Source organism: Plectropomus leopardus, chromosome 1, assembly GCF_008729295.1.
Source record: "Plectropomus leopardus isolate mb chromosome 1, YSFRI_Pleo_2.0, whole genome shotgun sequence".
In the NCBI taxonomy this organism is placed as follows: domain Eukaryota; kingdom Metazoa; phylum Chordata; class Actinopteri; order Perciformes; family Serranidae; genus Plectropomus; species Plectropomus leopardus.
The window spans coordinates 21649447-21661764 of record NC_056463.1 but is presented as its reverse complement, the minus strand read 5'-3'; the positions used below and the strand labels follow the sequence as shown (position 1 = coordinate 21661764).

Here is a 12318-nt window from a genome sequence, read left to right as displayed (position 1 = left end):
AAAAAAAAGAAAAAGTAATTGTATAGCATGATGAGAAAAACTGCTAAAATGTAATAGTAATGCATGTCAAAAACTCAAAAAAGAGTCTAGTGTTATTAAAAATGTTACAGTAAAGCATGCCATAAAAAAATCCGTAAAATTATCAAAATTATAGTATGTCATAAAGTATCATATCACAGTATATTATGTATAAAATATAAAATAAATAAAATATATATATTGTAAATGGTAAATGGACTCTACTTGTATAGTGCTTTTCTAGTCTTTTTGACTACTCAAAGCGCTTTCACAGGACATGTCACATTCACACACACATTCACAGAGTAGTGGCAGAGGCTACCGTACAAGGTGACACTTAGGTAGTAATCATTCATCCGCTTGCACACTCCGATGACGCAGCATCGGGAGCAAATCGGGTATCAGTGTCTTGCCCAAGGATATTTCGACATGAGGACATGAGGAGCCGGGGATCGGACCGCTGACCTTCTGATTAGAGGACGACCACTCTACCTGAGCCATAAACTACCCTAGCATAGTATGTCATAAAAATACTTAATTAATAAACAAATTCATAGAATGCCATCAAACAATGTCATAAAAATATCATTGTATAGTATGCCATAAGAATACTTTAGTTTAGTATGCCATAAAAAAATTCTAGTACGTCATCAAATATTGTCATAAAAATATCATAGTATAGTATGTCATAAAAATTGTCATAAAAATATCATATTATTGTATAGTTTAGTATCCCATGAAAGATTTCACAGCATAGTATGCCATATAAATGTCACAGTAGAAAATGTCATAAAAGAGTCATGGTGTAGAATGTCATAAAAATGCCATATAAAGGGTCATAGTATAGTATGTGTTTTTTTTTTTTTCAATTAAAGAATACATACTCGCTAAGTTTGGAGCCCAATTCCTCAAGAGCTTGTTCTTGGTCCTCACAGATGGTCTTCAGCTGAATGTTTTCATCCTGGAGACGGTGGAACTCCTTTGAGTAAAACAAAAAACAAAACATAAATACACAGAACAACAGAGAACATGCATCAGATCAAATTAGATCACATCCTGCAAATGCTGAATCACATACATTAAGTTATGTAATAAAACATACTATACAAGATCACATACATGGTACAATTCTCTCTGTCTCCGTGTTTTACCTTCTTAAGTCCGTTGATCTGCAGCGCCTCTGTGCTGAGCTGAGCCACTGTGTCCCTTTCTCTATCTAGATCATTTTGTAACGTCTGTCTCCACTCCCTCTCTATCTTCAGGTCCGTCTCCAGCTGCTGGCTACGGGAACACCACAAACATGTATATACAACATGGATAATAAGAATAAAGATGACAAACAAGAGACAGACAAAGAGATACACTGAGTAACCTTATATCAGACACACTGGTTTGTATATATCTTTGTTTTCATTGTAATTTACTGGACCCATTTGCGTGAATCAGGGATATGACAGTTTCAGTTCAAGGGGAAAAAGCTTTATCACCAACAGCTCCCTTGCCATGCTACACAGCTTACAATGTATTAACCTATGTTGTGTCACTCTGAGCGCTGCCACTTCTCTAGATTCGTGTGTGTGTGTGTGTGTGTATGAATGTACCAATTAATCTGTCTTTGGAGGGATTTTGCTTACAGTTGTCTTTCTCTGTGTTCGATCTGCCGCTGCAGGCTGTCGGCCTTGTTGGCAAAGTCCAACTTGAAGCGTCTGGTTCCCTCCTCGGCCGAGTTGCGGTGCCTCTCTGCCTCCTGTAATCTGCACCATTATAACCAGGGACAAACTCAGGACCATGGAGAGAAAAAACTGGGGGAAGGGGGTAAGGAGGGAAAGGGGAAAAATAATAAAGGAAGATGGGGCAGGGAATGGGGTTTCTGCTGAGGATAAATGAAGAAAGTTGGGGTAAAGGATGGCCTTACATCAACAGAGAGTAAAACTTAAAAGAGTGCAGGGGCCCAGAGCAGTCAGGAACAGAAAGGGGTGATGGGTTTAAATATTGAAGCATGATGGAACAATGGGGGCCTTAAAGCAACTGAATGGACAAGAAATAAAAGATGAAGCTGACTGAATGCAGAATTTTAGAGCACTCAGACAAAGAAAACAGAGTGTTGTCTTTTTCAGTGATCACAGTACATAGTCACATCATTTTGGAAAAACGCCAATTTCATTGTTTTTCATTCAGTATTATACGGGGAGTAAACTTTCATAACTTGTTTTAGATAGATATAAGGCTTTTAATAAAGTTACCATCTCAGATGGTTAGACAATGAGGAGTATGATCCTGCAGCACCCTGACTTACAACTTTATTACTCCTTAAAGTCACAGAATAAATGCACCAGCGTCTTCCTGTTAACATCACTCTGAACGTAGCCAAAAACTCAAAGCACATCCAACACTTTCAAAACATCTAGTTTTATTGGTGGTAAAAGACAGTAGTTGTGAGTTTCCAACAGCTGTACTAAGTGTTTATTCTTCTATAAACTGAGAGGAGTTACGTACTATGAACATGGAGTTAGAATAGGTGGAATGATTACTTCCTGATCTATCACAGAAGTCAATTAATATGCCAAGACGAGACACGACACATCAAGTTCCCTTAAGAGAAGCTCCAGAGGTTACTTTTTTTTTCTTTTTCTTTTTTTACACTTAGCTCAGCTCTGTCCGTTCTGCAGAAACAAAGCACGTGAATTGAGCTAAAGCTGATGGTCCCACTAAGCTGTGTACATCTGCAAAACTTAAGTGAATTTTACAATTTTCAGTTTAGATACATCTATGCAATTGGCTGTGTGTGAAATCACTCCCTTTTCACTGTAGAGTGCACTTTATTTACCCCCCAGTCTGAGAAGGAAACCCAGAGTGCCCTAGTTTCTGCTGATGATATGTTATCTGTCCATCAGTGATGGTGCAAGGTATTGTGATTTTCTGCTAACTATAGAGTAAACTATATGTATAACAGTTGTGAGTGAGTGAACAAGGGACTGATTTCAGACACAGTGAGGGTCATTACAGCCAGTCAGAAGCAGGTCAGGAGGTGCAACACATGCAGAGCAAACTGCCAAAAAATTAAAAGCAGGAGGCTGCACAAACAAAACTCCTGTCTGACTAAATATCTGTCATGAACACCTCTGACTGACAGTGATGAAATCAAGCAGCTGTAGAAACAGTTTGTCTAGCTTGTATGACTGAAATGCTCCTGTTCGTGCTTTAGACCTAACCTGTGTCAGCTACAATAATGTCAAAAAAAACCAAAAAAAAAACAGTCAAGCTCAGAATACGAAGTTACTCAACAACCCCTACAGAGCCATCATGGATGTCACCAAGGGACAGTACGAAAATTACTAGAGGAGGAGCCGAAGCTGGATGAGCGGCAGCAGTAGCTTTAGCGACTGAGCATTAGCTCTCCACTGAGCATGACATTTGCCTCTTTACTTATTCTGCATCCTGACAGAAAGCAAAACTGCAGGGAATTAAAGGTGTCAAAAATGTTAGAGACACTTTGCCCCAAAATCAAAAGTAAATATTGTTCCTTTCACCTGTGATGTCATTAATCAGTCTAGACTGTTTTGGTGTGAGTTGTTGAGTGTTGGCGATATCTGCCATAGCGATGTCTGTCCTTTCTCCAATATAATGGAACTAGATGGCACTTGGCTTGTGATGCTCAGAGCGCCAAGAAAATACAATTCAAAACTTCACAACGACGTCTCTTTCCAGAAATCATGACCCCATTACTCAATATATTTTACAGACCTTGTGAGCAGTTTCATATAGGAACTATTTTCTCTCTACCAAATTACACCCACCATCCATATTACTGTGCAGAAGGAAGTGTGCATCCACTGCTAGCTCACCTAGCACCACTAACATCTCTATGGTGGCTACACATTGGACCAAAATGATCTACATTACTAAACAGCACTACAGGTAAGACAATAAAGTCGTAATTGGGATTTTGGGGTGAACTGTCCCTTTAAAGTGACATATAAAGTAACGGTAGTGGCATTTAGTTAAAAAAACAATAACGGCTGGAATATTTCACTAATCAGGATATGTCATTTTAATATTTGTGGCATAATTGTGGCAACTGCAGATTCAACATCTGCCGTGTAATTTGGTAGCTGTCTGAAAAGTATTTCTGCATTAAGACATTTGGGTTAAAATCAGAAAACAGCATTGTACATTTTTGTGCAACTCTAGTTATTAATGGCAAAATAAATTTGATGCACTATATGTTGTGGGGAAGGTGTTGTCACTAATCTCTTTATCAACACTAGAAAAAGTGAAACAGTATGTATCGTAACAGCTCCACAGCCCCAGTAATTTTTGTACAGTCCCTACATATTACTGTGACTCAACTGTTAACCTGTGGCTGTGTGGGTTGCCAGATATAGTAGTCTTGATACGAGCAGGAAAGCTCACTATACTCATTCTAACTCAATGAGAACAACAACAACGACCCCATGATTACACCTCAGAGTCAACTGTCTTACTGTCAGTGTTACTGCATATGAACTGACTACTGTAGACAGGAAGAATGTGTAGCATGTGTATGTATGTGAGGCTGAGCATGTGAGTGAATAAAGTAGTGTATGATTAATTCAAACTATTTCCATTAAAGTATAACTGATGTAATATTCAAACAGTTCTCTGGCCAGCTAAACCAGGACATTCAGAGGAAACTTATCTGCACAAACCAGTCAAGTTGTCTGAAGAGGATTTAACTAAAGATCATAAAAACATGTTGCAGTGGTCTCACTCTGCTGATGATGATCATGTTTCAGTGACTAAAGTACCAAACTATGCATTCAAGTTTCACCTGATACTGTGGCTGTTCCCCAGCCATTAAACCATCTGAATATTAAGTGCAAAAAACAGGAATGTTCCTTTAAGTTAAGTCAGTTTATTCATTCGGTCATAAGCAATCGTGTGTCTGTATTTTGCGTGGGTATGTGTATGTTTATCCTTAGAAGGAGATGTCCTTGACTAGCTTGTACTGGTGCTCTGTGTCTGTGCTGGCACACTTAACAAATGACATAGCAAGCGTTCTGGTCTGACTTAGCAGATCCTTGTCACTGCACAGAGGAGCAGGGATAAAATCAGGAAATAAATGAAACGTGGTTTTAAAGGGAGCAAAATGGATGGATGGATGATTGGATGGATGATATAAAAGAGACAAACAGAAGGGAGGAAAGAAGGAGGAAAGAAAGGAAGGAAGGAAGAAAGGATGTCAATACATCAGTATTCTACTGGCCCCAATTAAAGTGAACACTTTTAAGTGTTTTTTTTTTTTAACATCACAGGCACAGCAAGTAAGGGTAAATAAAGGCATTAAAACACAGAAATCTGATTTCGGGCTGCCAGGTTCACACTGTCATCAGATTTGTTCAGTGGATATATTTCCCTCCACAGTAAGCGTATGAGTAATGAGAAGAGGTGGGGAGGAGGAAGCACAGAAAGGTAATGTGGACAGAGATGAATATAAATAACTACATCAGACAAAAAGTGGAATTTTTGGGTGAAATGTGCACAGAAGTATACTATCAACATGACAGATTTAAGCTTGATCTCTCTAAAAAAGACATGTTAAATTCTAAGGGGGAGATTTATCTCTAATTAGCTGGTAAATTATTTTTAACAGTGGCTCTGTCTGATCATTGTAGTTCATTTGATTTTTTAAGATACAACACAAAACTCCCACTGAAAATAGATGAAATCGAGGTCTGTGTTCTACTAGCCTACTGTACATACACCTTTAGAGCAGCAAAAAACATTCACAACCAATTACAAATAGGATGGAACAGACTTAAACCAAGGGGAGAGAGGAAAGGATGGACCGTGTTGACTGGTAGACGATGAGGTGAGGAGGGAGAATAAGGCACTAACGAACCAGCAGGGCTCATAATGACTGATACAGAAAAAAGGAGCATTAACACTGATTGTGGTGCAGCACAACATGCATCAATAGGGTCATTTATTAAACAAGATAAATTAGGAGCTGCAAGGTTTCCCAAAGGAAATAAATTTAGCAAATCCTGAGCTTCACAATGCCATGTAAAAACCTATTCATATCACTTTTTTTTTTAGGTTTTGCACCGTGATATATTTTAAGTCTGATGAATGCACAGAAGAGAAATAAGGAAATTCGGAGGAGACGAGGATTACCACCTCTAACCAATTATCTACGAGAAACCCTGAAATGGTGATGAGAAAGAATAGTTGAATCATTTTTTCTCCATGTATTCCCCCAGTTCTCTTCTAGAAGGCTCCAAACTGCGCCATGAGGAACTCTTAAGGGCTCTGTATGCAACAGTATCAATACAGCAGCAAACCAATATTTGCTTTGTAAAGACAAAGTGGAGTAATGACGTCCTGAGCAGAGAATGAAGTCACGCTACCTCTCTGTGTGTTGTAATCCGAGTTGTGGTTATCAGGTCTGGCTGCACATGCATGTTAGTGCATGAGTGTATCCCACATGCTAGCTCATCGCCACCCTCTTGCTCTGTGCCAATACAGCAGTTATCACTGATAAAGACAGTGGCATCACGAAAGCAAAGCACCCACCCTCAGGTGCCCCCCTGATCAAACAGTGTTAGCTCTGTCAGCACTCTTGCCATTGTTTAGCACCGTTTATATAAACAATTAAGACAACAAGATATTTAACAATTTTAGTCCAAGAACTTCCCCCTGCAAATCGTTACCTTAACACGGTGGGGGGGTTTGTGTGTCCCTGAGTGGGGTTGCTCAAAAGCGAGTCGGGCTCAGCCCAAAGAAATGACATGCTGCCACAACCCTGTGGTCCCACCACCTGCAGGATTGGAAATCAGGGCTGGGTGCTTTGTGTGCCGGGCAGCAGGCAGGGGCAGGGCCCCCGGCATGCTGACCCCTGGCTTTGTAGACTAGCTCTGGTTGCTTATGCTTAATGTTGAACGTCACCTCTCTGGCAGGGAAGGAGCCGGAGCTCGTGCAGGAGGGGGAGCAGTACCAGCTAGTTAAAGGTGGGCTCACCTTCACGCACAGCTCTGGCTCTGGAACCGTACCCCTAGAGGGGATGTACTCTCTCCTTTTCAGGAGTTGCCCAGGGTGAGAGGCGCCAGGTGGGTGTGGGAATACTCACAAGTCCCCGGCTGAGCGCCGCTATGTTGGAGTTATAGCCAGAGAACAAGAGGGTCACCTCGATGCGGCTGCAAGTCGATAAGAGGAAGTCTCTGACCGTTGTTTGTGCTTATGCACCAAACAGCGGTTCCGAGTACCTGGCCTTCCTTGAGTCTCTGGGCGGTATCCTGGTAAGGGTGTGAACTGGAGACTCCATTGTTCTCCTGGGGGACTTCAACACTCATGTGGGCAACGATGGAGTGACCTGGAGGGGCATGATTGGGAGGAAAGGTATGCCCAATCTGAACCCCAGTGGTGTTTTGTTATTGGACTTCTGTGCTAGTCATGGATTGTCCATAACAAACAACATGTTCAAGCATTGGGATGTTCATGAGTGTACTTGGTACCAAAGCTCCCTAGGCCAAAGATCGACGATCGACTTTGTGGTCGTATTACCTGATCTGCAGCCATATGTCTTGGACAGGTGAAGAGAGGAGAGGAGCAGGTCTTTAACTCACACCTCGGGAAGAACTTTTCATGCATTTCAGGGGAGGTTGGGGGCATAGAATCCGAGTGGTCCTTGTTGAACACCTCCATTGTAGAGGCGGCTGCTAGAAGCTGTTGGTGCATGTCGTGGCAGCAATTGGAGGACCCGCTGGTGGACACCAGCAGTGAAGAAGGCTGTCAGGCTGAAGGGGTCTCCTGAAGCAGCAGACAGGTACCAGTTGGCCAAAAGGGTTGCAGCTGAGGCAGTCGCCAAAGCTGAAATTCAAGTGTGGGAGAAGTTTGGGGAGACCCTGGAGGGGGACTTTCAGTCAGCCTCAAGGAAGTTCTGGTAAACCGTGAGACTGCGGCGGAAGGGAAAGCAGGGCTTGTCTCAGGCTGTGTTCGGCAGAGGAGGAGAACTGCTGACCCGGACTGGGGATATTGTGGATTGGTGGAAGGAACACTCCTGAACCCAGCCGTCACGTCTTCCATGAAGGAGGCAGAGTCTTGAGACTCGGGGGATTCTTCATCCATAGCTCTGGCAGAGGTCGCTGAGGTAGTCAAAAAGCTTCTCGGTGGCAAGACGCCAGGTGTGATTGAGATTCGCCCTGAGATGCTGAAGGCTTTGTACATTGTTTGGCTGACACGCCTTTTCAGCTTCGCATGGAGGTCAGGTACAGTGCTTGTGGAGTGGCAGACTGGGGTGGTGGTTCCAATTTTTAAAAAAGGGGACCGGAGAGTGTGCTCCAATTATCGGGGTATCACACTGCTCAGCCTTTCCAGGAAAGTTTACTACAGGGTGCTGGAAAGGAGGCTCTGACCATTTGTCGAACCTCGGATTCAGGAGGAACAATGCAGAATCCGTCCTGGTCGTGGAGCTCTTTACCCTTGCGAGGCTGCTGGAGGGGGTGTGTGAGTTTGCCTATTTGGTCTACTTGTGTTTAGTGAGAGCTGTGTCTGCATACTCGGCGTGCAGCAAAACACGTTCCCAGTGGGTGTTGCCCCTTGTCTCCAATCCTGTTTGTGATTTTCAGGGACAGGATCTCAAGGTGCAGCTGGGGGGAGGAAGGGGTCCAGTTTGGGGACCTCAGAGCTGCATTTGTGCTTTTTGCAGATGATGAGGTTCTCTTCGCTTCATCACATCATGACTTTCACAATGCACTGGGGCAGTTTGCGGCCGAGTGTGAGGCAGTCAGGATGAGAGTCAGCACCTCCAAATCTGAGGCCATGGTTCTCTGCCGAAAAAAGGTGGATTGTCCCCTCTGGGTGGGGGGAGAGTTGTTGCCCAGTATCTCAAGGTCTTTTTCACAAGTGAAGGTAGAGTAGAGTGTGAGACAGACAGGCGGTCTGGTGCAGCATCTGCAGTAATGCAGGCACTCCACTGTACCGTTGTGGTGAAGAAGGAGTTGAGACGGACGGGGAAGCTCTCGATTACCAGTCCATCTATGTTCCAACCCTCACCTATGGTCACAAGCTCTGGGTAGTAACTGAAAGTATGAGATCGCAGACACAAGCCGCCGAAATGAGTTTCCTCCGTAGGTTGGCTGGGCTCAGCCTTAGAGATAGGGTGAGGAGCCAATTGAGGTGGTTTGGGCATCTGATCAGGATGCCTCTTGGGCCTATTGGAGGTGTTTCGGGCACGTCTTACTGGCAGGAGGCCCCGGCACAGACACAGAACTCGCTGGAGGGATTACATATCTCGTCTGGCCTGGGAACGCTTTGGGGTCCCTCAGGACGAGCTGGAAAGCGTTGCTGGGGAGAAGGACATCTGGAATGTTCTCCTCCGCCTGTTGCCCCCACGACCCGGCCCCGTATAAGCGGAAGAAAATGGATGGATGGATGGATGGAGTCTGAGAACTAACCCTTTTTTTGTGATTGCAATTAATTCTTTGCTCTCAATTATATAATTATATTATGTATGTTTTGATAAATCAAAGAAAGACAGCAGAGAAGCTGGTTTAGGCTGAAGGAAGAACTGAGGAGATGCATGGGACAACGGTTTTCCTATTTTGATTACTGCATGCTTTCTCTTTAAAGGCAGCGAGTCTCACCTTTGCTCCAGCTGCTTCATGGTGGCAGTGATCTGATTGGTCTTCTCCTCCAGTCGAGTGATCACATCGTTCTTCTTCTTCATCTCCTCATCAGATGACTAACAAATGAAAATGAGTCCTAAGTAACAGTTATAGATACTGTATATGTATAGTATATGACAAGTGAAACCAGGTCAGGATGTGGGTATTTGTACCTGCATCTTCTGGTACATTTCCACATTGATGGCTTTGACTTCATCCAGTTGATGTCTCAGTCCGATTAGTGTGTCCTGTTGATGAAAAACAAGGACTTCACTGTCTGTCATATGACTGCTTCCAATCTTCTGAAGCAGTTTCCCTTTAATTTAATATGCTTAATTTAACATTGATTCATTCATTCAGTCAGTCAGTCAGTCAGTCAGTCAGTCAGGTACAAACACAATGATAAATCAGGAAAAACTCCAGTTTGAACAGCATACAATCTTGTCGTATATCATGTGCCCCTGTGAAATTTCAGGTAGGTTTAGAAGTATGGAAAAATACCACCCAAGCCAAATCTCAGTAGCCTTCTTACAAAGCTGTGATGATGCTGCCACCACAACAACTACTGTATGTCACAGCTTGGCTACAAATGTCATCTCTCTGTGTTTATGGAGCAGAGTTCACATGTTGGTGGTAAAAGGCCTGACGCTGCTGCCAGAGAGAGACGGGCATATAAGCGAGTACTGGCTGGTGCTATATTTTTAGTGTATGGATTTATGCATTATAATGTGCTCACTCATTTCAATGGCAAAATGTGTGAAGAAGAACCACATCATTCTCGGGATCATTGTTTTAATTGTTTGAGTCTAAATATGTCTCTAAGAATTACTGATTGGGCCTTTCTCTTTAATGTCCAGTGTTCGCTTTGATTAAGCCTCACCATTAATAATTGCCATTATGTGCAAGTCATTTATTGACCCTTATGTCTTTGTACATTGTTCTAGCTTCATGTTTTGGGATTTTTATTTTATAAATAAATCAGTATTCAAAAGGAAGAGAGAGTGGAGTTTAAAAGATGGCAAAGAAAAATGCGTGCTTGCCTGCTTTTCATGTATATCTTTCTCCAGAAGTTTCATGGCCAGCTCCATTTCCTGTTTCATCGACACCTGGACAACCAACTCATTCTCCACATCCTAAAAATAAACCACATACATGTATATACTGTGTTATAACACTGTCACTGTGTATATTTTACACACATTTATACACACACGCAGACACAGTCTGACCTGTCTGAGCTGACACTCCTCCTTCAGTTGCCTTTGAGCCTCGTTGTACATCTCATCCAAACCCTGACGTGACTGTTTGTATGTATCTCTCTCCACTGACGCATCGCCTTGGGTTACCTAGATGAATAACATCAACAGGAGAAACATGTCACCCATATCACAAATCAGTCAGAGTTGACAATGATTGCTGGAATATCAAGGCTACAGTTCTGACGGCAGTGAAAACTGAAACCAAATCAATGTTTCTTTATATTTTAACACAGTGATACATTTTGTAATTTTGTGATTGTGTGTGTGTGTGTGTGTGTGTGAATGTGTACCTCTAAATGTTGTTGTGCCTTCAGCAGAATGAGACTGTTTTCACTCCTCAGCTGCTGGTTTTCTTCCTGTAGTTTGATGATGTTGTTCTTGGCTATGGCTAACTGCACAAACAAGACAGAATAATTCAGTTGATAATGACAATAATGCTTACACTGACACTATGATTTAACCAAAACGTATTTGGCTAAATTATCACACCACATTCTATGATTACTTGAGATATAACAGACAATGTAGGTGGATCCATATTAAATTATAATCCCTTAGTGACAAATGTGACATAACAAAGGTACTTCAGACATGATGTAGAGATTTGCACTCCCAATCCCATTTCCCTTTTTTATCCGCTGACCCTGCTTTTTGAGTGGCCCCTTTGCTCTTTTCGAACAGAGTTGTTAGAAGGAGTAGTGGTTGAAATTTTCAGCTATGAGATGGGGAAATATGTCATCAGTAGCCATTTCTGGTGTTCCTAACAAAATGATCTACTTCATATTTATACAGCTAGCAGTCCATTCTAATAGATATTTCTACCTGACAGAATGCCCCACTCCGCATTTATTAAGGTGGTAGTCCATTGTGACAGATATTTGTATCTGACAGAATGACCTACTCCACTTTTGTCTACATTTATACAGGTGGTAGTCCATTATGATAGATGGTTTTACCTGACACAATGACCTACTCCACATTTATACAGGTACTAACTTCACTGCTGGATTTTAGTTAAAGTTTGATCATCATATGCTGTCAAAGAGGGGGAAGCAGCATGTAAAACTGTGGGACTGTAATGTAAGCTAGTTACAACCTAGTTAGCTACCGAGAGTTTTTCTGTTGTGCTTATTATAAAGAAAAGGAACATAATATATTGCAACAACATTATACAAAGATAATAAATGGTTATCATAATTTTTAAATCTTTATTAAAGAAGAAAATGCATTTGTGGGTTTCCTTCGTTGCTTGTGCAGCTGTCTTGCTGACAATAGTCATAACACTCGGTTTGGAGTGTGACTCTGAAAACACATCACCATACCTGTCCATCCTCACAAGAACTGGGACATCCACTCGTAGACATGAACATGCAAACTGGGGGGTAAGGGCTAAGTAA

At 42.2% G+C, this 12318-nt stretch overlaps 1 protein-coding gene across 3 annotated transcripts in view; it reads right to left on the bottom strand.

Moving 5' to 3' along the window:
• rufy2 (RUN and FYVE domain containing 2) overlaps positions 1-12318 on the bottom strand; it is a 55461-nt gene that overhangs the window by 30390 nt on the left and 12753 nt on the right. For all 3 annotated transcript variants that reach the window (XM_042499369.1, XM_042499207.1, XM_042499290.1), the window contains 8 exons: positions 11212-11313; positions 10892-11008; positions 10703-10795; positions 9836-9910; positions 9642-9739; positions 1653-1772; positions 1170-1299; positions 903-997 (listed from right to left, as the gene is read on the bottom strand). In XM_042499369.1, coding sequence (XP_042355303.1) covers positions 903-997; positions 1170-1299; positions 1653-1772; positions 9642-9739; positions 9836-9910; positions 10703-10795; positions 10892-11008; positions 11212-11313 — 830 coding nt within the window. The remainder of the gene's footprint in view (positions 1-902; positions 998-1169; positions 1300-1652; positions 1773-9641; positions 9740-9835; positions 9911-10702; positions 10796-10891; positions 11009-11211; positions 11314-12318) is intronic.